At 47.9% G+C, this 26,200-nt stretch overlaps 2 protein-coding genes across 2 annotated transcripts in view; both read right to left on the reverse strand.

Annotated features, from left to right (window-relative positions):
- The window catches only part of LLGL2 (LLGL scribble cell polarity complex component 2), a 33,727-nt gene extending 23,854 nt beyond the window's left edge, over window positions 1-9,873 (reverse strand). Inside the window, exons 1-2 of the mRNA XM_049812170.1 lie at window positions 9,766-9,873; window positions 2,183-2,290 (exon numbers count right to left, since the gene is read on the reverse strand). Of these exons, the coding sequence (XP_049668127.1) occupies window positions 2,183-2,257 (75 nt within the window). The 5' untranslated portion in view covers window positions 2,258-2,290; window positions 9,766-9,873. The remainder of the gene's footprint in view (window positions 1-2,182; window positions 2,291-9,765) is intronic.
- A 1,736-nt stretch (window positions 9,874-11,609) lies between these two features.
- On the reverse strand, window positions 11,610-22,599 carry TSEN54 (tRNA splicing endonuclease subunit 54). Its single transcript, XM_049812171.1, has 11 exons — window positions 22,554-22,599; window positions 22,262-22,420; window positions 20,838-20,901; window positions 20,610-20,693; window positions 18,035-18,133; window positions 17,684-17,736; window positions 17,233-17,331; window positions 15,497-16,131; window positions 14,874-14,934; window positions 14,020-14,136; window positions 11,610-12,934 (listed from the first exon to the last, which is right to left on the reverse strand). The coding sequence occupies exons 1-11, from the start codon at window positions 22,580-22,582 to the stop codon at window positions 12,784-12,786; spliced, it is 1,551 nt and encodes a 516-aa protein (XP_049668128.1). The 5' UTR covers window positions 22,583-22,599; the 3' UTR covers window positions 11,610-12,783.
- Between the last annotated feature and the right edge of the window lie 3,601 nt (window positions 22,600-26,200).

A 26,200-nucleotide genomic window follows, 5' to 3' on the forward strand; every position in this document is an offset into this window, starting at 1 on the left:
CCACCAATTAAAAAGACTTGTTAAATTGAAGTCCATTACTAGGTCAGCATGGCCAAATACATTCCACTATATTAACACTAAACTTGTGTGGCATCGTGCATTCATATTCAACTTCAGTGTAAACAATAAAATGAGGGCAGGAATCCCCAGCACTTTTCAGGTACAGACCTTCCATTTAGTCACTACCAGCATCACACACTGAAGAGGTGTAAATATACCATGCAATTTCTCTGATCAGCAACTTTACAGTCCCACAAAATATTTCCCAAGCAGGTTCTTAACGAGAAGTGTTTCAAAGACCTCAAATAGCAAGTGTTTAAAAACTTGCTTGCCAGCACTAATGTGCTTGCTTTACTAGCACATTAGACAAGGACAGTCTTGGCACAGAAACTACTATGTTTCTTGGCTCCTAAAAGCCACAAACTTCAACAGGTCAGAATTAAGGTCTGACTTTCCCAGATCTTCCCAGTCTACCCAGCTGTGAGTAGAAGTTTATTGTAATAAAGGAGAGAGGCTTTCAAATGATCCATTATCTCCAGAAATACTGGAATGGGACACACAAGACTTGGAAAAAACCCCACCCTTCATGCAAGAAAAAAGTATAATGTAAAAGATTCTGGTATAATGTAATGGTATAATATTCATTCTCTTTCCGATTCTTGTTAGAAAAGAACAAGTTACTGTGGCTTAAAAGCACAAATGCATTTTGCAAGGCCTTTAATTACCAAGTTGTTAATGACAGTAAACCATTAGGAAGTGTCCAAAGTAGTCGCCTCCCTAGAAATAAGATGCAATATTTACCTTCAGGACTGAATCAAATGGAGTCACAAATCCTGATGTCAACTTCTAATGTATTTGGAAGTTTCCCTCTGCTGCAAAACCTAGTTCTTTCAACCCTGTTTTGCATCATCCAAATTAGTCTGTCTCTGGCAGGTAAAGTTTAGCTAAACATTCTCATAAGAGAAAGGCATATTCAAGGAACAGACATCCCTGAAATAGCAAAGTTTTTTTCCAAGGTATATACAATTTTATATGCTTTTAAACAATTCTGACCCATCCCTGGGATGTCTTTTCTGAAGCTGACATTGCATTCAGCTAAATGCAAGCAACTCAATGCTGGTCTTCACTTACTGAAATTTTTGCTGCATCTGCACTAGCATTCCCTCGTGGTAGCAAGCAGAATATAGGCCTGAAGCACTGAGTTCCTTTTGTCTCCCCAATGGGAGGGATGTATGCAGGGAAATGGTGTGGTTCAATACCAAATCACATTAAATCATTCATCTCAAATATCCCAAGTTCGACTTTAAGTACAAATCTACACTAGAATTGAATGAATCAAGGAGTTTGTTTCCTAGGCTGACTTCATTTATCCATTATACTTTTCAGCAAAATTCCATTTAAACCTTGGAAATACAAAACATGCAAATGTATTTCTGATACCCAATGAAGGTGTAAGTAGCCATTAGCCTAGCAATTAATTAATACTAGGCATTTAAAAAGATGAAAGCACTATGTTCCTGGTCAGTGCTCAAAAGAAAAATGCCCAGCATTGGTAGGTAGCACAGCCATCGCCGTTTCCTCTTCAGAGGGAAGGAAAAAAAACTAGATACAGATTCAGACTAAGATAATAGCAAATTCATTATTAATGGCCATTGTGCTGCCTAGGTACTACTGCATTTCTATCACAGACTTCTAAATTCACATTTAAAAACAGAGGTATACTTACAAAACCAAAGTATAATCATGGACAAAGAACTCTGGCTTCAGCAGCATCACAGGCTGTGGCTTATGCATATCTTTAGAAAAATGTTTATTTTCATAGCAGTACTGTGAAGACTACTTATAACATAAGTAGTCACAGAACATAGCAGGAAAAACTGCAGAACACTCAGAGTATATAAAAGCTGCCGCAAAGATCTCTTCTTTCAGCAAGTGCCACTCAATAGCATGGCAATATCTTTTTTCTTAAAAAAGAAAGCCAGAGTTGAGAACATGCTCATGAGCTTAAAGAAAACTAATCAGGGAAAAAGGACAGAATTGAGAAAGAGGACAAACCATCTCTCCTAAATTTAACTCTTCCACCCACATTCAGGTAGTTTTCCCTTTCCTTTACACTGCACAGTGGCTCAGGATAGATTTGCCTTGCACACATATGCCTTGAAACTTGAGGAAAGCACTGTACCTTGTTAAACTGGAAAAGGTCGCGTTTAAGCCTCTCTCTCACTGGATCATGTCCGGTTCTTAAGAACCTTCGCATCTTCCTTGCTGTAGTATCTTGGCACCAAAAATCCTAACAAAAAAAACAAAAAAAAAAAGCCATATAAATGGAAGCAGCCTGAGAAGAGAAGCAAGCAGAAGTAGGTTATTTATTTTGGTTTAGCACATAACACAAATTAGCCAGAGCAGAATGAGACAATGTAGCTATCGAGTAACTAAAACCTGATACCACCACAGAGTGGCATCTCTGGTGCAGGACTTACACAATACCATTTTCACATTGCTAAAGCAAACCAGTACAGATAAGCCAAGAGGATTTTAGAAGTGTTTTCACACTTGGCCATTTTGTGATCACTTCAGTTGACCTTATCCAAAGAAGCAGCAAGCAAAACTGCAGCATTGGTGTAAACATTTAGACAAACCCAATCTAAAGGCTAACTCCCAGGCTCACAGGCATTATTGACTAGTATCAGTTTTCACCCCAGGTAACCCTCCAGCTATTGAGCTAGAAAGAGAAAGAATCACATTTTGAGCTCGCTCCATGGGTACAGCAGAAAGGATGCTGGGCTGCCTGCAGGGTAGGTGCATTAATTATTAACTTGCTTTTGTAAAATATCAAGCCTAACTCCCTGCTCAAGGTGGGGGTAGGGGAAGGAAAACTTGCACCTGCAGTTCAACGTGCAGCTAGAAGCACAAGCCTTTCAATATATCTCGCTGCCTTGTCTCTCACAGCACCAGGAGGATCCGAGCAGGACTATTAGACCCGATTTGCAACCCAGCAATCACACTGTGGATACCAGGCTACAGCCTCATATTTCATACAGCTTAAGAGATTCTTTGTCACATCTCCCCTCTGCAGAGGTGCTAAGTGACATGTAAAACTCTGCCAAGTCAAGAGCAAAGGTTTGAATCGCATCCTGACAACTTACCCTGGCATAAGTGCTCCTGCCTGCCCTGGCCATCTTTCACAGGCTCCAGTTTCCAGTGTACAGACAGCTCAGCTGCTCATGAAGCAGCTACTGGACACTCCAGTCAGTATTTCATTTTAATTTGTTAGACAGGAAATTATAGCATTTTACCAGCTACTCTGTACAGAACAGACGTGCACAGTGGGGGCCAAAACGTCTGAGGTGCAATGAAGAATCAGTGTAGATATTCTATAGTAACCCATCATCAGAAGAGGTACATAACACACGTACAGCAAGGTGGGGAGCAGAGGGGAGAAGGCTAATGTCACAAGGGAAAGAGGCACCAGAAGCACCAAAGGGACTGTCAGATGAACAGATGACCTTGGGCCCTTGTTCAAACTGTGGGGCTGGAGGGTGATCGAGGGAAGAGAGCTTTCACAGCCTATCTGCATAGATGGGAGCAGCAAAGCTGGCAAACAAGGTGGCTATGCGTGTGCTCCAACAATGATGGTCTTTGGTTAATGACTTAAATCAGCCAGCCATTCCTGAGGAGCTTGAATTGTTTTTCAAATGGTTTCTAGCAAGGCCTTACCAGCTGTGAAGGACCAAAAAAAGGAAATGGTATTATTAACAGGATGCTCCATAGCCATATTTTGAGAAGTCCCTTTAGAAACTCCCTGAGCTAGAACTTGCACCTCTTTGTTGCATTACTCCCCTTTTACCTTTCCTGCTCACACTCCAAAATCTTCAGCCATCTAGGCAGTACTGTCTGGAGCTCACTATGAGGACTGCAATGCATTCCTGGTTCAGAAGACCAGAAGATCACACCAGCACCAAGAGCCTGAGTGACTTAGTCCCCACCTAGAATCAGTAGCATCTCCACTCACCATGGAGAAAAGTGGCCCTGAGCAGGCAGCTACAGGCACCTGTGTTCGTGAACCATGCCATCAGCACATACAGGGGTGAAGAATATGCACAGAAACACATATAGCAGGGGACCCCAAAAAAAGAGAGGAAGAATCAAAGTGTAATTTACTTGGAAAGTATATCCTTCTACAGTGATTTAGGTACCTCAACTGGAATTCCAAAAATTGTATCAGATCATAAGTCTTCTTTCACCAGACATTCCTGAGAGAAAGAGGGACATATTTACACAAGGCTATATTTACTCTAAGTTAGCAAAAGTTACAGAGCAGTGACAAGCTGCTGTGCTATGCAAGGAGAGCATATCACACCCATGTATAACACAGTTTGCCCTTAGCCAGACAAGGAAAGGAAAGTGCCAAAGAGACGCACCCTTTCCCCCTGTCAATCAATACCCCAGACCTGTTAAACTAGGCAAACCCACAGAGAAACTCTACTAATTATCCTCCCCACTTTAGAAAAGAGACCTCCTCAGCTGTGACAGCAGGGTCAAACTTGCTGTTACAAGCAAAGTAAGGAGAAGAGTGGGCTTGATTTGAGAGAGACACAACTTTATATTTAACACTCTGCTAGAATGTTTTATCCTGAAATATTAATTGCATCTAGAAGCATTCTGTTTTAACCTGCTTATGCAAGAGATCTAGCATTCACACTCCAGCCCACAACAACTTGCTCAACTGGCTAAGGAGCCTAGTAGTTCAGAATCAAGCAGTAACTCACTTGAAGAAACGTCACCCTGGCAAGCTGATGTGTCCATTATGATCAGAGAAGGCATGCTACAAAAGTCATCTCTCATTGACTTGTATCAGGGTTTCATGCCCGACCAAAGAATTCCCGAGTGTCACAGTATGGGAGGAGATGAGAGAAAAAGCAGTTTTCAGCAAAGGCAAAGAAAGCACAGCAAAGAGAATGGCATCCGCTGTAGCACAGGTTGTCCAAGAGGAATTATTATTACAAGTTTACAAGGCTCTTGTCAATGAGAAGAATTTTCTTTTTAGTACAATAAGCAAGTGCCTTTTCCAATTCTAGAAAAACCAAAAGATTCCACAATCTGTATAATCTTATCTTCCAGATGCACATTTACATATTAGCAGACCAGTTTCTCTCCCACACACCTTCAGTGTCTTACATAAAACTCCAGTCCCATGTGCTCTGCAGTTATCTGCCAGTCAGCATTTACAACCATATGGTAACAGTTGTGGCTACCAGTAGCCAGAAAGGAATTCTCCAGTAGCCTCTGAAGCCATGCCAGGTCTGCATGTATCTAATGTTCTTATTTTCCAGGGAAACAATTCTTTAGGCTTTCAAAGATGAGCCTTTTACCAGAAACTGTGTGCAACATTCTCTTCTTCTAAGATGCACTGAGGTCAGCTGTTTATAGGCAACAATAGCCCAAAGCTGAGCAAATCCCAGTTTTGCTCACATTCAGTACATGAACACCTGACAGCAAAGCTCAGAGTGCCCTGTACATCAAGCTCCTGCTGATTTGTTAGCTGAATGCTTAAGTATGATGAGGTACCCTTTTTCACCTCATTTGATTAGATCCAGCCACAAAACAAAAGCTCTTCACTGTTCATATAGAAAGGCAATGAACGCATGAGTTGCAAGATGATCCTGTTTCCAATCACAGACTAAGCAGTTAACATCAAAACCAGATTTCATTCTGGCTTCCTTGCTCAGCTCTGTTCATTTTAGATGTTGAGATTTATGGCAAGTACACATGCCACATCTCACAACGGACCCATATTCAATAGAAGGCCAAATGCTTCTTCTTAGGAGAAGCATTAATTGTTACTCACTGCTGTGTGTTAGCAATCCCATCAGAGCTCCACGTTTTGCTTTGTCTCCGTTGCTTTTGCATGCAGCAATGTGTCTCAATGCCTATGCACCGCTTGCTGAGACACTCTGGATTTTCTCCAGGCATGGGGTGGGGGGAATTACCGTTTGTAGAAATTTGTTGCAGTTTTTGCTTATGTCCTCCCATGATAGTGGAATTTCCAGCCAAAAGTATAAGAGAACCAATGTTGTAAGTCCCAATCACACAAGTTAATCCAGTATTACAAGAAGAGGAAGCCCCGGTCAGAAGTTTTTACTATGTAGACAGTATTAAGCGTGGTACAGTCCCAAGTTAACCCCACAACAAAAACATACCCATAATGAGTTTATTTTGCTCACATAGGAGAGTTGCAAGGTACCATCTGTGTGCTTCCTAGGCAACCTTTACTCAACTTGAACAGGTTTTCAGTGGGATAAAGTCCAACAGCTTTCTTTTCAAAGTGCCATCAAGTATCTCAAGAACTCTTAAGTCTTGCCTTGCTTTAGGTCTCCTTTTCATTCCTTCCTCATCACCCCTTCCTGCTTACAGGTCCTTAGAACTTCTACCTATGCATCTGATAACACTTTATCAACCCTGCTAAAATAAAAGAGGCCTTATCAACAAGCTTTGTTTGAACTATAAGCAGTTAGTGCTCCTATAACAAACAGTCACTGCCATGGCCTTGTCTGAACTAGGCTTCCTCCTGCACCTAGAAGTTTGCCTTGTTCCTCTTACCAACACAGTCAGCAGCAACAGAACAGAGGCCAGATCAATTGCACAGGAAAATGCTATTCCTTAGCACCAATGATCTCAACAACAAAAATTATCAAAGCATCATTTAAATACTAGTCTTATTAATTTTATCGATTACAGGAGCCATCAGACTCGTTAAACATGACTCAGTGTGAAATTCCAAGTTTAAGAACACTTTTAGTTTGAAATTGATGAAACTTTTAGCTTGAAATAGCTAGGGGTACTAGCTATTCTTTAACTTGGCTGTCACTGTTCATCTCTACAATCACACTTGGCTGTAACACACTATCAAGAGATGTACTCAAGAAGAAAGCAGAAGCCAAGCAGAACAACTAGAGCAAGGGAAAGAATAGTTGCAGTACATGGAAAGCTTGAAAGTGTAAGATACTACCCCATTTTCCATAAGGCTTCACTAGGAAGATGCTCTAACAACAGTAATCTCATAGTTTAACAAGACCACTCAGAGATCTCGCTTACACAACACAACTGCTGATCAACGGCTAGCCCCCCAGCACTCTCAGTTCTCTAGAGTGTTCAGATGCACCTTGCACACGGTAATCAGGCACTAGCAGAGAGGTAAACCAAAAAATCCTCCTGTAAAAATGAACAACAGACTGTGTCAACACTACATGCAGGTGACCACCCTCCCAAAACACAGAAAACAATAAATAAAAGATCAGAGATGGATTCTCCAAGAAGTCTTGGAAAATAATTGAAAATCAATCACACAAATCAGGCAAGTTGAGGTACTTTTCACAGCTTTGTGCTTGGAGTTACCAGGGACAGCCCACTTGCAATGAATTTACTAATTGTGCAAGCCTTGTGTGTCATTATGACTCCTATTGTGTTCTCCTTGTCATGGGAGCATGACAACATGAAGTTTCAAAATGCTAGAGCAGAACAAAGTCTTTGCACTGAACAACATTATTGCACATGATGCAAAACTCTTTGTACGCTTCTACTAGGAAGCATGATTCAAATGGAAGAGTGGCTTGTAACTTTGGAATAGCATTTTACACCAAACATAGTGGGTCAATGGAATAAACCACAAAAGCATTTGCTTCTTAAAGCAACACAAAGAAACTTTTAGATGACCATTGGAGTTCCCATAGAATTTCTGCATAGAAATCAAACTTTAAGCTATCACCAGTCCCTCCCTTTGATAAACTATTTTAAAGAAAGGTCAGGCTACTAGCACCATCACATACTTTTATTGCCATGTACTAACTGCGTTACGTTATCTATGTTTAAAACCTCTTACTGTTTAACATCACTCAAGCCTCTGTGTCAACCAAGAAAAAAAAACCACACCTCTTCCATAAGCAATGCCCAGTAATAATCACATTACTGTACCAAAAAAGCCACTAGAAGATATAGGACTCTCAACTGCTTTAACTCCTCCAATAATTTTATTCAGTCAGTAGCGACAGCAGATGCAATTTCTTCAAAACCAAATACAAGACGTTCCTCAGCACCATCCTGTGAAGATGTTTGAGAACTCTTCTCCCTTTTCAATACTGTAAACTTAATGGAGCCCCTCAAATGGCTACAAGCAGCACTGAGGAAAATTAGGGACTACTCACTACTTGCACAGATCATCCTCATCCCCTCTGTGGGCCAGGCTGTCTTTACAAGGAACGTGTCAGGATGCACAGAGAAGCCTTGGGACGTACCACCGCTTTACATTCCGCTTGCCAGAAGCGCCAGCTTCCCAAATCAAAGCTAAAATCACCAGGCAGCTGCTTTGGGCATATAGCTTCACCTGGGACTTGGTAAAGCAAGATATTCCAGTTGACTGAAGTGTTCTCAGATGACTACAAAGAGCAGCATTCCCCACCAAGTAACACATTACAACGGACAACTTTTGCTTCTATTATCTCAGCAAAGCTATCCTATCCTCCTCCCTGTCACTATCCTCACACGAGCGTAGAGCTTTGTGCCACTACACTGCAGAAACACAGACCCAGAAGTCTACTTCAACTGCTTTACACCATTAACAACGCTAAATATAAACACACACAACTTTCTCCAAAGCCAAGGTTAGCCTCACCTTCAGGAGAGGAGATGTCAGTAACCAGCTTGTTCCCATGCCACAACTGCAGGGCAACCTGAGAGAAAGGCTAAACAACTTGTTTCACCTGCTTGTTGCCTGTTAGAAGTAACATGCTCCCTCACCCATCAATCTCTTACAACTTTGGGGAGGAAAAAAAAAACCAAAACCAAACAGTAACATGATATATTTAATATGGGCAGGGTTTTGAAGGAAGGAAAAATAAAATGCTAATAGAGCGTCCCCAAGGAGACATCGCAATTCTTATTAATCACATCTGCTTCAAGCCAGTCATAGCAGATGGAGACCTAGAAGGCCAGGTTGCAGGCGGGGACACCTCCCACGACAGGACGAGGCAGAAGAAGTCCGAGGGGCCGCTCCGGGACGGCTCCCGAGAGGCCGCGGCTCTTGCAGGAGCTTCCGTGAGGGGGCCGTTCCCAGCAGCCCCCCGAGGCGGCTCAGCGCCCCGGGAGCGGCCCCGGCCCGGACCCACTCCCGCCGAGGGCTAAAGCAGGAAGTTATGGAGCAGGCGGCCGCTGCCGCGACCTCCGCCGGAAAAATCCCAGGATGTAGAGATTGCCCTGGGATACCCCCCAGCTACACGCTCCGGCCAGAACAAACACAGTACACCAAACTTGATAAGCAAAAAAAAAAAAAAAAAAAAAAGGCAAAAAAAAAAAACCAAACCGGGCAAACCCAACCCCTCAACGCCTCGCTTGAAGTTTTATGGGCGAACCAAGGCCGGTGTCCCGGGGTGCGCTGGGGCAGGGGGGGGGCTTCAGGCGTGGGCAGCCCCAATGCGCCCGGGCCGGTGCCGGCAGCCGGGCTTGGGCACCCGGCGAAGTAGACCCCCCTCCCGTGGGCGGGGGAAACGGCGAGCACCTGCCAGCCCCGCCGGAGGATTCCGGGAACAAGCAGCAAAACCCCGGAGGAGCGGGCAGGGTCGGGTGCCGCCCCAACCCGCAGCAGCGAGCCCTGCCGGGGCCGCGCTGGCTGGACCCCCTCCCCGCCACGCGAGAACCCCCCTCCCCAGAGCCTACCCCGCCAGGCCGGCCCCTGTCCTGCACCCCCACGGAGCCCCAGCGAGCCGCGCTCACCTGCGGGGCCTGGAGCCGGGCCGCCCCGGCCTCGCTCCGCTCCGCGCCCGCTGCCCGCTCCCCCCTCGCCTGCGCGGCGGTCGGCGGCGGCGGCGGCGGCCTCCCTCCCTGGGCACCTCCGGGAGGGGTGCGGCGGGGCGGGGCCTCGCATGCAAACCGCCCCCGTGGGCGGAGCCCCACAGCTGCAAACCGCCCTCCTGGGGCGGGGCCTCGCGCGCAAACCGCCCCCATGGGCGGAGCCCCACAGATGCAAACCACCCTCCTGGGGCGGAGCCTCGCATGCAAATTAAGTTCGGCCGATGCCTCTGGTCCCTTTCATCCGGCGCGGTCATGAATAATTCAACGCTCCGCTCGCTCGGAGCCAATCAGAAAGCGGCCACCGCCATATGGGCGGCCGCGCTGCCCGGCTCGGGGAAAGCGCGCCGCCGCTTCCCCCCACCCCGGGAGTCCCGGGCACCGAGCACCGGCCGAGGCCGGGGACAGCGGGCCGGGAGAGCCGGCTCCCATGCCGTGTCAGGCCCCCTCCTCCCGGCTCCGTTCATCCCCCAGCACCGCGAAGGACAGGGACCTAGCACGAAGCGGAGGGAAGGCGCCAACCTTCCCGCAAAAGAGATGGAAAGGCTTAACAGAAAGTTGAAGCCTTAGTTGGAAAGAGCTACGCAACTGCCGCTATCTTGCTAAACTGCTCGGCTGCAAACAGCCTGTGTCCTACTGCAGGGAACATCAGCTGGGCGATGAATCAGTAGTTACGTGGAGTGCAATGGCAGTCCAAGGTCTGCCAACCTCTCTGCATCCACGCAAAAGCTTGAAATTACCTCTGACAAGGGGCCAGTAACAGTCAATGTTTCAGCCAAGCTTCCAAAAGTGATGTTTTTCAAATAAAATACTCATTTCTGTCATCTTCTTGCAACATCCAGGCAATCCACATCACAGGCTGAAATCAAGCAGTGGTATCAGTCTGCATCATAATCCCATCCTGGTAAAGGCACTGTCAGATGTTGTGGTGCTGAGCAAGGCAGCCACAGTTTCTCAATCCTCCCTGCAGTGGTTATTAAATTGTAATTGTTTTGTGCTGAATCAGGGAGTCTCTGCCCCAGCGAAACTCACTGGGTGGCTCTTGTAGAGTTCATCGATACAATTCCACCTTGGCATAAGCAGATGAGACTGACTGAAATCAACAGGAGTTTGACCTAATTCCAGGACAAACGTGAGCCCTGTGGGTCAGACTGGAGTTCTTCTGGCTGCACCTGTTCTTAGAAACTCTCTTCCCACTGCCTTTAATCTGCAAAACAGTCTGGGAGAACGCTGAAGGCACAGACTGGAGCTGCCAACAACCCTGGCGTTTGACAAGGATTATCAGAGCAAAAGCACTGCTTGAAGGAGGGAGGAAGAGGAAGGGGAGGGCGTGTGGGAGGAGTTGTCAGACCCTCACCTCAGCAGAGCCCTGCTGACTTCCAGCATCTGATAACAGGGGTGTGTGCATGAAACAGGACCAGGCACAGTGCTTGCAGCAGATCCCTGCCACCTTGAGCTACGATACCTCTGACCACACAGGAGGAAGATGAGGACGGCACGGTGTCGTGTGTGGACAGAACTGTACGCGGGACATTGGGACTCCTCCAGGCTCTGAGTCACACTGCCCTCCCACGGAATGGGGCAGCAGCTGGATCCAAACACAGATGGGCATGGGAGCGGGGTTACGCAGTCACAGGGTTGTATGACCATGAGCGGGCATTCACCAGCTGGTGCTACTGGGGTCCCAGTAGCCTCCCCAAGAAAGTCTCCCTCTGCATAACTTATTAACATTTCTGCAGGAATTAAGAACCACACTGAGGTGCTTGGACTGCTGGAAAAGGCGTTTTTATTGCTTAGCCTCCTCCCCATCTCCAAAAGGAACTAAAAAATCATCAAATAAAATGCATCTAAACCAGTTGCTATAACAGTTCTGAAGAAGCTCAATACCAAACACAGCCATGCTCAGCATACTTCTATTCACTGAGCAGACTTTCTGGCACTTGTCACTGGCACTTTTGCATAGAGGCTAAAGCAACTTTGGTACCTGGATATCCTGGTGGAAAGCTCCCACAGTAGGGCCTGGAAAGCAATGATGTCCTCTATTTGGAGTACAACAGCCACAAGACTGGAAGGCTCATGAGGAATTTGTAGCTTCTTTCTTTACTCAGGGATCTCTCACTTGCAAAAGACAAAGATCCACAGCCAGGAAAGAGGATGTCAGGCTGAAGCAGAGGAGGCTGCAGTACAGCCTTGGTGAGACTATCAGATACAGTGTGCTGGTACTGGTGGCCAAACTTTAACATAGCACAATGCTGCATGGCAAAAATGCACCTCAGCACAGCTGCTACAGCATGAGGCTGGGGTGCCATCTGCTATGCTCTGGGGCTTTCTGTGAGCTCACACTGATGAAATTGTGTTCAAGGCAGTTTCCTGCTCTTGAGTGCCTGGAAACTTTACTCCAGGTGGATGAGTTTTATGGACGTGCTTTTTTCAGATCAGAATCTGATCTGACAGTTGTTGGCGTAGCTGAATGACAGAGGCTCAGGACACCACCACTGATCTGATCAGCTTATTCTGTTCCTGATTGACCTCAATGACTCTCCAACCATTCCACTGGTGTAGCACAGTGGCTCTTAACATGTGACAAGAGGATCACCAAGAAAGTGTTTTCTAATGGTCCACAGGTCAGCCAAAGATGACACGGAAAAGGCAGACTAGCGGTCCACAAGATGAGAAAGCTGGAGAACCAGCTTCAAGAACAAATCAGTGTGTATTCCAGTCCAGAAATGCCCAGCTAAGGCATACGCACTTTTTGCTGTAAATTTTGCTATTATGCCTGAGCCATCTGGTTGGGTGAAGTCTGTAACAGCAAATAGTGGTCAACTACGCAAGGTTCCAGTTATCACAGGCTCTATTTTCTGTAGTATTTCATTAATCAATAAAACAAAACCTGAGTAAAGCTCTTCCCTTCATCCTGTACCATTTCTGCAAGTGACAGCAACTTCAGTGATTAACATCAACTGGCAGCTTGAATTCCTTTAGTGAATAAAAGGCAATTTCTCCATGATCCACCAGCGCAAAGACCACCGGGACGTCCCCACTCTGATATGTAACCTGCTTCAAAGCCCGAAGGGATGGAATCTGCTCGTCAAAGCTGCAGAGAGAAAAATATCCCATTGTTCTCAAAGCAATAAGAATACAGAGACAAAGCTGTCCTGGCCAACGATCACAGCAGCTCACTTGGGTCTTAGGAGCTGGTAGTGACCCTTCCCACCCCTTTCAGTCAAAGCAGGAGGCTGCCAGCCCTGAGAGAGTACACTGCATGCTGGGAACTGGGAGCTGTCAAATCCTTTGCCAAAAACAAGGGCAACTGCACACTGCTCCATGCTGTGCCTATTAGATGCGGCTCACAGGGCTATTGGCAAATTGCCAATCCAGTGCCATCTTAATACCTTTGTGCTAGGAAGATCTTTAGGTTGCTGGGATCAACATCTGACCTGCTTTTCCTCCTTTTAACTCTGCAGAGTCTGTTTGCTCATAAATGAAAATATTTATAAAGCAAGGATCATCCTACCCGCTCATGACAGACCTTTGTAAAACTGCATTACCACCTTCCATGCTCTGGCTACTACAGCTGCAGAGAGTGGAGGAGGGACAGTTTTAGTATATATCAAAATTAGAAAAGGCAAGAACTTTGTACCTGCCTATGGAGTTTAGGTATCAGATTCTGGATCCAGCAAGAAAGTGGACACCTATCCTCTGTTCATACTGATCTTAAAGTTACATTTGGCAAAGATCAAAATACTAAACCCATGCCCCCGAGCCTGTAGCGAGTTCTGGGGAGGTACATCTCTGCAGAAATCCATCGCAATCTGCACTGGCTGAGGATTCAGGTACCCTACAGCTCCCTGCAAAACTGAACTCTACATGTTTCACAAGCATTGCATAAATACAGCTGTGGCTTCTTATTCCTGACTCCAGTAATACTCAGAGATGAGCAGCAACCAGATGATCAAATACTGTGGGCTGAGCACAAGGGCTGGGGGAATTGTCAGCCACAGCCTCCAACAAAGGAGGAAATGGAAGGGAAAAAAAATTCTGGGCAGGACCACCCTCAAGGGAGACACTCTGATGATCTGTAAAGCTCACAAGATGCTGGGTCATTTACAGATCATTAGTACTTTGTTTCCACAACAGCAACTGCTATGTTTCAGAACACAGCATAAGACCCATGGATACCTCCTAACACACATCCTGACATATGGCTTCCCAGGGTTTGTCTTCTTAAACTTGGCCACAGCATCAGCCTGATACACATTGAAGTCTATCTTCATGCCCTCTGGGTCCTCCTGCAGCCTACAGAAGACAGAACACATTCACATATGTATAGGATTGAAACATTGTAGGGTATAGACACAGCAGAGGAAAGAGGGAGCAAAAGCTCTTGAAGCCTGGCTAGTTTGGGGCCTTTGAAAGGCTTCAGTCCTCAAAGGACTGATCCTCCAACTGTTCTAATTAATTTCTAGATCTTTCCTGTAGTCAGACCAGATCAAGCTCCCACCCCACATCTGCCACACTCCCTTCTCTGCAGACTCCCTTGCAAGAAGGGCCGCTAACTGATAGAGAAGCAAAGCACTGCTCTGCCCTACAGGGACTGCACACTAACACCACACAGACTCTTTAAGGCAGGAACAGAACCAAAAGTCCAAAGGCATGGTTTTATAATCACTGCAGCAGGGATGGCAGCACGTTCCAGGGATGAGGCACAGGTGAAACCCAACCAAACCTCTAGGGGAGATTACCTGGCTGCGGTGCAGAGAGAGAACGGTAGGAAAAGAGAGCAACCCCAATGTTTTAATCAGCCTGGAATGCCCTAGGTCTGTTGCTGCAGGACCTGGTACTTCATGGAAATGCCAGCCCCTCACTACAGATGCAACCGGGTCACGGAGCAGAGCACTGTATTCTCTTGGCACCCCAGACGCCAGGCAGCTCCCAAACTGCTGCTGTGAGCATCTCACAGACCTCACAAGCAGGGACAGTCACAAAACACCCTTACTCCCTAACAGCTACGAGCTGGCTGGCTGGATACTAACCGGGAGGCTCCATCCAGGATGTGGGAGGGCTGCAGCACGCTGATCTGCTGGAGGAGCGCAGCTGGAGGGAGAAGGAACAGGAAAGGATCAGACTAGCTATTTCTCTCCCACGGCACTCCAAGCACTCCACCACCACCCATGAGCCTTCCTCCTCCAACAATGGCTGGCAGCACCACAGTCACCACTGGCTACTTCAAAGACCTCAGCTTCCTCATCTCCCCCCAACACACAGCCCAGAACACCCTGCAATTGCTTTGCATCTTGCTGGCTGCGATTTCACTGCCTAACAGCCTAGCAGGAAGGATTGCAATACAGTAGGACATAGGGAATGGATTAGAAGACCTCCCAAGGCCCTGTTTATCCTGGCACTTGAGTAGGCTATAGAAAGAGATGGAAAGGCAGAGTACAAGCTTTCTTGTCTCTCCCTATGTTCATAGCTGGGCTCCTCTGTGCCTGCTCTGCCTAGGCCTCCTAATGAGATTCTCCATCTCAAGGTATTGTCCCCTAAAATGACATTCAGCTTCTCCATGTCACACCTTTTGCTGCTGCATTACAGGCAATGTTTCACAGAGTTGGGGGTGGGGTGGGAAAGGGGGTCCCTGTCAAGTTCCTAGAGCCTCTACCTGATGAGGTAGCTTCATCTGGCCTCAAAAGTGGTGTGACAGCTTGGTCCCAGAGATGTGGTGGTCGTCTCCAAACCCTCTGCTGGCTCCTCTGCTCCAAAAGGGCTTTGTATTCCTTCCAGTTGGAGCAGCGCCTCACCTCCCGGTCAGCATTGACACTGCTCTTGTACCTGTTCTCCCTCTCTCGCTGCTCCCTTTCCTTCCGTGACAGCTTCTCCTGTTTCTGATTGATGCGTGCACACCAGCAAGCTGCATCAACCTCCCTCCCTAGCACATTCTCTGGCAGGAGCCCGTTGTCAGGTGAGGGCAGATGTGTGCACGGCTGGTCTGGGGCCATGTTTGGCAAGACGATGGTGGTAAAATCCCAGCGGGGTGCGTGGGTGCCAGTGCTGCTCTCCCTGTGGTCTCCAGCCCAGCTCCTGGAGGGGTTCAGGGAGTCCTTTTGTCCTGTATCAAGAGGAACTGGGTTTGACTCTCCCTCTTCACTTCCAGCATCAGATTCCTTTGGTTGTTCTGACAAAGGCTTTTCATCCATTAGAAGGCAACTGGAGTCTCCACAGTCAGCTCCAGCTTTTTTGGAGATCCCTTCAGCTTCTGGAAGGTCCTCAGATATCTTATGTTTCTTCTCATGTGACCTAAAGACAGAAGCAGCAGAATAAAAGACAGGGACAGTGTGTAGTGGAACTTTATCCCCTTTGAGTCCTGCCTCCTCCCTGCTAACAGGAAGAATGCAGTCTGCCAAGCCTGAAAAAAGGACGGCAAAGGTGGCAGGAACCCCCAGACATATCTGCAAACCCTTGACAACAATCTCTTGGCTGGAAGGAGGGCGTTTGCTTGTGCGACAAAATGAGAAGGGAAAAAAGCAGGCCAAAACAAGCAGTGAATGCCAAAGGCAGAATAAACTTCTCGGCAGTCCTGCATGAGCTTTGACTTCAATGCGCAGGAGAATCCCTGCCTTGATCTGTGTAGACACACGTTCCCAACCTGCCATGCAGCCTCCACACACCCCATATACGTACGGAGCCAAACACCTCCACACAAACATGATGGACTTCAGCCAAACCAGCACAGGCTAGGCAGAAACCCTCCTTCCAGCACCTCTTACTGGTAGAAGATTCAGTCCCTGGTCCCAGAGAAGACGGGGCAATTCTCAAACCAGCAGTTTTATCTCCCAGTTCCTAAAATGTCTTAACTCCTCAAGCACTGAGTTACTTGTTATCAGGAAAGGACTTGCAGACCAGTCTTGTCCTCCTTGTTTCTTAAAAAGATGATGCCACCTACTGGAAGCTGTCATAATTAGCAAAGTTACTAATTATGTCAGCTTCTGTTTGCATTTTGGCAACATCTCTGCTGTACAGTCCTAGCATGTAAGCTGCATTGAGGGGCTAGATAAGTGCAAAACGTGCACTGTGGTGTCTGTGCTCCCTCTAAAAAAGAGCAAAAGGAGACAACTGCCACATGTTTCTTCTGCACGGACCTCTCTAACCTCCTATTTTGGCATCTCACCACTGCAGCTGGGAGGCTCAGGGGCAGTTTGCTCCTATTAGCCCTGCATGAAGTACAGAAGTGACAAAAAGGCACACTGCAAAGAGTTCAGGAAAAGCACTGCACTTCTTGAGGACAGCCAAGAGCAGCTGTGCCGGACAGGTCACCCACAGCACAAAGGGTTGAGGATGCTGTTCCCAAGCTGCAGAGCCTGGGAGAAGATGGAAGAAGGCTTTGGGCCACATCCTTACCGGGGGCTGGAACTCCTCCTCCTTTTGCGATGGTGTTTCCCAGAGCTCTGGCAGTGACTTTCCAGGTTTAGTTGCCTCTCATAAGGAGACAGGACAGTGCTGTAAGGAGACACCAACACGGAGGCTGACAGCAGGGCGGGGCAGCGAAACTACCCTTCTGCTCAGCCCCCAGAATACAGCAACAAAAACCTTTTCTTCCAGGCACAGAAAATCCACAAGCAGGACCAGGATGGTCCTCGGTTCACGCCCCATTTCATGTTCCCAATCACCTCCTCAAGAGGGAGGAGCAAGGAAGGGTAGAGTGCCACTTTTAGCCTTTAATCCTCCCGAGAGACGGAATGCAGGGTCAAAGTCCTCTTCTCTGCCATTCCACTAGGGCCATGCAGTGGGCACAGAGCTGCTCAGGGTCTTCAGAAAGGAGAAAGCAGCGTGGAAAGAAAAAGCTGGTTACCTGGGGTCGAATCTCAGTACAACATAACCCAGTTGCTTCAAGTGGCTGAACACCTTAGAGCAAAGGAAAGCAAGAGGGTTAAATGACTACCCTAAAACCAATTTACTTCAGCTCCACAACCGAGTGAACACAGTGTGGCACTGGCAGAGGAGAAAATGCCAGGGTTAGGACTCAAAGCAAAGGTGGGGAAACAAGAACTGATCATCTGGGAGAAGGTGAATGGGAAAAAACTGAGAATGACTCCCCTCCCTAACTGTCGTACTCTGCTCTCAGCCACTGAAAGAAGCTGTGTGGCAGAGGCTGGGCTCTCTGCCTTCATCCTCCCTGCAATAGCTGGAGGTCCCAACACACCTGGTAATGTGGCAGGCTCATCGCTTCCTGGGACAGCAGGATCTCGTAGGCTTCCTGAATTGACAACGGCAGATCCCTGTAAAAGAGCTGAACAGAGCCCTGCAGGACAAAAGCTTGGTGTTGAAAGAATCACAGGGAACAAATCTATGCAAGCTCACACCACTCTCTTCCCCAGCACCCTCCTTGACACGACATCCATGTCTCTCCATGTGCCACCTGGATGACTTACTGTCCCTCTCCCATGCCCAGTTCCCCCATGCTCTGGTTTTAGCAGCCAGTTAAGAAGTTCCCACCCACAGCTGTCGGCTCCTGCTCCAGCACTGCATCCGTTTGGGAGATGATTTTCTTTAACTTTGATGATCTCAGTGATTCAGGACACAGCGCAACTACAAAAACACTTAGGACCTGCACAACTGAGAGAGCTGGAGCAGAGGAATTGATAGCATCCGCAGAAGCATTTACTGCAACCCCAATGATCCAATAGGCAGATTCCCCAGGCAATAGCAACTAACCTGCAGGAGGCAGTTTTATAGGCCACACCTCTTTTTCCTCCCTTTTTTTTTAGAATGTGTTTACTCATAAACAAAGAAAACAAAACACTAGGAAGGACACCTCTGCCATGGGATGGGCTGAAGACATCTGTCTTTTCTGCTTTTGGGGAGACATTTTGTACTCAGCAACTAACAAAACAATTTTATTTTCATCAATTTGTTTATGATCTATTTGTCAAAATGCCAGAGGTAAAAAAGCCCTACCTTTGCAGTTAGGATTTAAGGGATGGCATCAGATACCCATAACCTAATTAAGTTTTGCTAAGAGAAAAAAGTTGCCCTTTAGATCAGTGCACCTATTCCACTGACAACAGGCTTCAGTGGAAAGACAAAAAAACCCTCTACAGCAAAGAAATCCAACTGAGCCTTAACCAGCACTTCTGCAAGCAGAGGAGCACTGAAAGCAACCCGGTCTCACTCCCCTGCTTGCCACATTTACATTTCTTTCTGCCATACATACTGGGAAGAGACGCCAAGTAGCAACCCCAAAGTTCTCCGCTGAAGTGTAAAGCACATACAGTACTGGCTGCTATATAACTGCCTCCCATGCCAACACCCTTCACACAGAAAGATCTGATTTAGTGCCTAAATGTGGCCCTACCAAACTGGATAGCATTCCACTAATTCCTATCAGCTTCTTAGAGAAGCAGAGAAAAACTGTGCTAATGAACTTATGAACCCTGCCATTGCAAAATATGCAAGATATGCTGGGGATAAGGGAGGAAGTCAACTTAAGACCGAAAAGACACTGACCACTCTCAGATTTCCTAATTAACTGTACACCAGTTCTGAGGAAAAGAATTTCTCAGTGTCAAACCTTTTATCCCAATTAACTCTCACAAGGAACAGAAGATAATGGTTTGATCTCATTTCCAGAAATTCCCAGAACAGTGAGCTTTCCTGGATTGTGGAAGTTCAAGTCCCCATACACAGATTTTGGTAAAGAAGTAACTGATATATAAATGCATGTTTCATCAGCCCCAGAGCAAGAAAGTAGAGATCTTGATAGAAAACCTTGTAACATGCTCCTCATGCTTCTTTCACTCTGGTAAGACAGTTGACTTACTACTGCTTGTTGTGGTTTAACCCCAGCTGGCAACTAAGCACCATGCAGCCACTCACAGTGGGATGGGGGAGAAAATCAGAGGGGTAAAAGTGAGAAAACTCATAGGCTGAGATAAAGACAGTTTAACAGGTAAAGCGAAAGCCACGCAAACAAGCAAAGCAAAGCAAGGAATTCATTCAGCACTTCCCATGGGCAGGCAGATGTTCAGCCATCTCCAGGAAAGCAGGGCTCCATCACACGTAATGGTTACATGGGCAGACAAACACCATAATTCCAAACGTCCCCCCTTCCTCCTTCTTCCCCCAGTTTTATATACTGAGCATGACATCATATGGTCTGGAATATCCCTTTGATCAGTTGGGGTCAGCTGTCCCAGCTGTGTCTCCTCCCAATTTCTTGTGCATCCCCAGCCTGCTCACTGGTGGGGTGGTGTGAGAAGCAGAAAAGGCCTTGACTCTGTGTAAGCACTGCTCAGCAGTAACGAAAACATCTCAGCATTATCAACACAGTTTTCAGCACAAATCCAAAACAGCCCCATACTAGCTACCGTGAAGAAAATTAACTCTATCCCAGCCAAAACCAGCACACTGATGTTCTAACAGAAATTTGGATCAGCTAAAACTCTCCTAGTCTCTATTTTTGTATTTGACATAGGAGTGCGTTAAACACGACACCAGCTGAATAAACTGGCCACCAATCCAACTAACACTCGCTGTCAATGACACAGAGGCTGCTTTAGAGTACAACATATGAACCCATGGCCTGGAAACAAAAGCTCCATCAGCAACAGGCTAAAAAAGACAATTTTTTGAGAACCAGGTGTCTATCGGCTGCTCAAACTGCAGCAGTGACCAACACAAGTCAAGTGATTTCAGACTTCAGTCTAAAGCTGCTGCAGCTCCTCCAATCATTCAGGAAAGACCCAATGCCCCCATCCACGCACAGGTATCCTACTTACACACTCCAGCAAGTACAGAGCTTCCTCAGGCAGCAGGCACTGTTTGCCACGCTCTGTGAACCCCATGGTGTGCCAAAACTTCCCCTGGAACAGAAGCACAAATCCATGATGGGCTCGGGCTGCTCCCTGCTGACAACCAGGCTATCTCCCATTTGAAGCAGCAAATTAAGGAATCCGCAATGGCCAGCAGGAGGTGATGGCACCAAGTACACTCTGCAGCAGACTCACCGCAGGGGACTGCAGCTCTACGATGCCCTGTCCTGGCTTCCACACAGCTTTCACCAGATTCCCCCTAAGAAGGTTAAAGATTAGTTTGTTATTACTAGCATGTCCTACAATCAGCTACAACAACCTCAGGAAGGTATCAAAAGGCAACAAACTTCCAGGTGGTATTTTTACACAGTAAGGCCTTGGAAAGGCACCATCCACTGGATCTAGCAGTACCAGCTGAAGATTTTATCACCACCAATTAGTTAAGAGTACCTTCAGTCAGCACCACAGACATCTGTCTGTAGGCTACAGCAGCCTGCTGGAGATGAATGGCCTAAGCCATGATGTATCATACGATTGTTCAGATGCTGCCAAGACACTCTCAGATTGCTGTATCCCACCCACAGGGACTTATAGGAAAAAAATTAATAGCTGAAAAGTGGAGGGTGACTTTGCAAGAATGTAAACATACATTTTTAGCAGCTGGCTCAGGGAAACAGAAGGAAAGACCTGTAGGGTCCACCATGGACTTGCTCTGCATCTTTAGTCAGTATCACAATTTCTCCATCTGAAAGGAAACCTAAACCTACCCAGTCGCCCTCCCAGCCTGTGAGTCTCCACGGCTGCCCCAGACACACATTTACAGATGTATTTGAACAAACCCGACTGTGAAAACAGGGGAAGATAACGGTCCACCCTGTCTGACCTGCCTGTCTGCTGGAGGTCACCATTCTCTCTCTGAAGTCCCCAGTGGTGCAATTTTATGTGAACTGCTACTGATCAGTGCAGACAGAGAAACCGTTACCAGAAAAGAGCAGGCCAAACAGGGAAAGTGTGTGCTGAGAGGTAGTGCGTGAAAATCTCCCAAGAAATATAGGCTCTGGAAACTGGTAGCGCTGTTGAAACCACCAAAATTGATAAACCAGGGACACCAAGAGTCAGCTGAATCTGCACAATGCCACACATGAGCATCATCAAGGGGCTGTGTAACTCAGACCGTGCCCAAGAAGACAGTGGCTGCTATTTGCAAAGGCTACAGGATTACACACGCACCTGAGAAAACTAAGGGCCTTTTGAGGGACTTTCTGAACACCCACATTGAAGCTGCTGGTGTACCAGTATGAGCCTCTGCTCCCGAGGGAACGGCCGGGGTGTCCCCCCTGCAGTTGCTCCAACCAGGGAGCTGCGAGCAGGTGAACTGTGGAGACGGGCAAGGGAACTTACTGTGCTAACACCTACCTGCTATTAACAGCTCGATTCTACCCGTAACACCTGAACGGACAGCAGCTGTGCTCTGACCGCCCCCCCCCCCCCCCGCCCCGCCCCGATCCCTCCCAGGAAAAAAGGAATTTACAGGCCCGTGGTCCGTGGCTCAGCACAGCTCTGCGACCCCCGGCCGCTCCAGCGAGGCAGCCGGGCCGCCCCCAGCCCCGGGGACTTACAGCCGCTCCACGCGTTCCTCGGAGAGGAGCTGCCACTGCTCCTCCCGGCACAGGCGCAGCTTCTCCGCCTGCTCGGCCGAGCCGTCGGGGATGAAATCCTTCTGGCCACGGGAACGCTGAGGGGCCTTGCGGCCGCGGGCCGCCACCAGCTCCGCCGCGCTGCGGGGCGAGAAGGGAGTGCACGGTCAGGGGGGGAGCCCTCCCGACACCCACCCTGAGGCCGCAGCCGCCCACCCCGGGCACCGGTCCCCGGGGCCGGGGCGCCGGCGCTGCCCGCCCGGGCGGGCCCTACCTCGGGCGGCGCGAACCGCCGGGCTCCATGGGCACGGCGCGGGAAACCGCTTCCTTCCGCTGCCGGGCCCGAGCGCCGGCAGAGCGAGGCGGGAGCTAGCGCGCCCCCTAGGGGCTCGGAGGACTGCGAACGGCGGGGGACCGGCACCGGGGAGGGGACGGGAGCGGCCCGGGGCGCCGGGACGGGCAGTGGAGCCAGAGCGTGTGGCAGGGCTGTGTCCCTGGGCCGCTGGGGTGAGCTGACCTTGGTTGCTGCCAGCCGCCCACCCAGCCGCCGCTCTCATTCCTCCTCCTCCTCAGCAGGACTGGGGAGAAAGTGTGGTGAAAGAGCTCGTGGGTTGAGCTAAAGGCAGGGAGATCGCTCACCGATTACCGTCACGGGTAAAACAGGCTCGGCTTGAGGGAAATTAACTGACTGCCAATTAATATTAGTCACAGGGATGGATATCTGCTCTGGTGGGGGCTCCTCTGGGGGCTTTTGGGGAACGCCTGCTCCAGCACCTCGAAGACCTCTTCTTGCCCTCCTCCTCCCTCCCTGACCATGCTGCTCTCGGGGCCATCTCTCACACTTTCCCCCCTCTCCTCTCACGGCATTTTGCCCTTTCTTAGATGCATTTCCCAAGAGACATCACCACCTCACGGGTGGGCTCAGCCATGCCCTGTGGTGGGGCCATTGGAACCATCTGGAACCAGCCAGAAGCATCTGGAAGTGGTTGCATCTGGCACGGGGCAGCCCCATCCTGTCCTCACAGAGCTCCCCACAGATGGTGCTGTGTACTCTCGGGCACGTGCCGCAGCCCCCAGGACAGAAGCAGCAGTGCTGGGGAAGGAGGTTTCTCCCTTCAGCGGGTGTCACTATTTCTTGTGGCTCAGGCTCCAGCAGTGGCCAGCATGGTGCTGGTGCCAGTGCCGGTGCCACCAGGCTGTGCGGAGCATGCAGCAGCCCAGCCGGGCTGGAAAATAAGAAACCTCCCCGCACCATGGCCTTGTGCCTCTGCTGACGCAGCTGGATTTGCTGCATGAGCAGGCCTGACAGGGAAACGCACCAAAAGTTCAAGTTTCACCTCAAGCCCATCTCCTGTTGCTGCGGGATACCTCACAGGAGTCACTGAGCCTCAAGTAGCAAAAATACAGCTTTCCCCACACCGGATTCCCTGGTTCCCAACGCGGTTTCCCAATAATAGTCCTTTGACAAGAAGCCAGCATAGACAGATGAATGCAAAAACGATTCCCCTCCATTTTCCACTGAATGGTTTAATTTTCACTTCCTGCCTGATTATTTCCTCCTTCTGAATTGAGCCTTCATCCTGCAAAGGGGGGCAAACAATTTTGGTCAGCAGTCCCTCTCCACGGTGTGCGGGGAGACAATGACTCACGGATGGTATGAGGGGCAGCACACTGTGTGGTAGCAGCACTTTTCCCCCCTGATTTCCAAAAAACATGTATTTTCGAGGCTATTTGGACTGCCTGATTATAACATAATCCCAGGACGTCACATCTTGCGGCTTTCAACTTACGGGCTGTCACCCCTTTGTTTAACTCAGTCTTTCCTTAAAATAGATGTGTTTAAATTGCTCAGGGAAAGGCTCTGATCCAGCATTTGCTTTTGTCACCCACTGTGATTACAAGACCCAGAAATGTCAAGACTAATTTCAGTTCACGTTTCTTTTCAATACTGGAATTTTAGCTGTCATGGGGGGAGGGAGAGTATCCTGCTCCTCACAGAGGCACCAGCAGAGCCTTATCGGTGGTGGGACTCATCTCCCCAGCTGAAGCCTCTTATCAGCCCTAATTGACTAAGTGTCATCAGCTGGGTGTGTGTGGTTCTGGGGGGCTGCAATTTCTTTTCCTCGCTTACAAATGGAGGGTGAGGTGGGATATTCTTTTTTTCCCCTTTCTTTAGATATTTTTCTGGATTTGAGTTGGGATTTTTAATGTGAAGTTTCTGTACAACCACCTTGAAATTGTGACTGTGGTGCTGATGGAGACTGTCCTGGGCTTTCTGCAGTAGCTCTTTGTGGTAGGGTTGTGAGAAGGTGGACAGTTGCAAGATGCTCCTCTTGGAACTAAAATAATGGTTATTGAGCTAAGCGGTGGCAACATTTGGCTTTGTGAGTGAACGGTCTGCTCAGGGGATCCTGTGAGCTGAAATAAGGATGGATGTGGCACTGTGAGTTCAGCGGCTGCCAGGGAGGAAGAGTAATGGGTGTGTGGCACCAGGTAGCAGAGCAGGATCTAGCCCTCGTCATCTAGGTGACATGTGCAGCCATCGAGCAGCCATGGAGAAAGCTGATGGTGGAGGCCAAGGCTGCTCCTTACTCCCCTGTAGGACATTGCTTTTGCCCCGAGGGAAAACAGGCTTGATTTGACTGGAGAGACACAATACTGAATGCACTAGCGCTGTGTACCAGGACCATGGGCTCTCAGAGCAGGTAAGTGTGGTGGTTTTGCTCACCTATCTCCCCCCACCCCATTGGGGATAGAAACAATGTTGATAAAGTGTAAAAAGATTCTCAGGATTGAAAATGTGGGTTGGCTGCCTCTTCTGAGGGGGAAGTGGAGCAGAACTGCAGTCTAAGGGGATGGGTTTGAACCCTTTCAGTCCTTTTCTGTTGTGTCCAAGTCATCCCTGTAATCACAGGTTCCTTGTGGTTAACTCCTGGATGAACTTGGTGTAAATAGACTATTTTTTTGAGAAAAGGGGAGATAGCATGGCCTTGGGATTGTTTTTCTAGTTTCATGTAGCATGCAAAGCATAGCCAGGTGGGAATCGCGTGCTCTGTGCTTGAGCTAAGCAGCTCTGCCAGGTACGGCTACCTGCTTTAATCCTGATGTTAACAACTCCTGCAGTTCCTGGCATGGTGTTTGGAAATATTTTAGTAACTGCAGAAACCAGCTGTGCATCAGCTGTTTGTGGCTCAGACTTTATCTATTTGCCAACAAATGGTAACACTTGAAAAACAGTGTCTGAGATGGATAACATGTCCCATACATTTTGACTTCATTGCAACCTGTGGAGCATGTCCTGGTACCAGAAGGTTTTGTATGTGGATGCTCGATGTGATTTGGGACAGAAAAGGATGTTTCAAACTCCCTAAAATTGGCAAGTGCTTCAATTCTTGTGTGTGTTGCAATATGTGTGGTGTTATCACAATTGTTTAGCTCTAAGCTATGCTCATGTCATCACTATTCAACAAACCTGTTATCACAGGTTAGCTGTAGTTCTGCATACAATTGTCTAATTATTATTATTATTATACTTAATTATATTCTAGTGGACAATATCTCAATTCCAAGATTCTAGAGCATCATAAAGGCAACTTAAACTTCTTACAGTAGAACATAAGAAGGGAGGGTTTGGCAATCAATTTCAACAGGATTTGGCAGATGTTAAACATGCACTGAAGTGCTTGGTTTTGGAGGAAAAGCAGATAACAGTGTCAGGTGTTACAGCTTTTCTGGGAGGTGTGGGATCAGTCTGTTTTCTACCCTCACCTAGGATTTTGTGGCAAATTCCTTGTTGCTTTAGGATGCTTGTGATCGTTCCTGCAGTGTGTTGCAGCTGGAAGTTTGGGCAGGGCAATAGAAAGACTTTTGCCCAAAAAGGAGATTACTGAGGAAGGTTTCTGAGCTAAACATCTGTTGTCA

This window comes from Accipiter gentilis, chromosome 10 (genome assembly GCF_929443795.1).
Source record: "Accipiter gentilis chromosome 10, bAccGen1.1, whole genome shotgun sequence".
Classification (NCBI taxonomy): Eukaryota; Metazoa; Chordata; class Aves; order Accipitriformes; family Accipitridae; genus Astur; species Astur gentilis.

Bases quoted from the DNA above. Each gene is read 5' to 3' on its own strand.
- TSEN54 (XM_049812171.1), bottom strand. From the start codon at position 22,582: ATGGAGCCCGGCGGTTCGCGCCGCCCGAG. The intron at 18,134-20,609 runs GTAAGTAGGATA...TTTGTCCTGCAG, and splicing joins CTCTGTACTTGCTGGAGTGT to GGCTCTGTTCAGCTCTTTTA. The intron at 16,132-17,232 runs GTAAGGATGTGG...TTCTGTCTTTAG, and splicing joins AGGAGGAGTTCCAGCCCCCG to GTCACATGAGAAGAAACATA.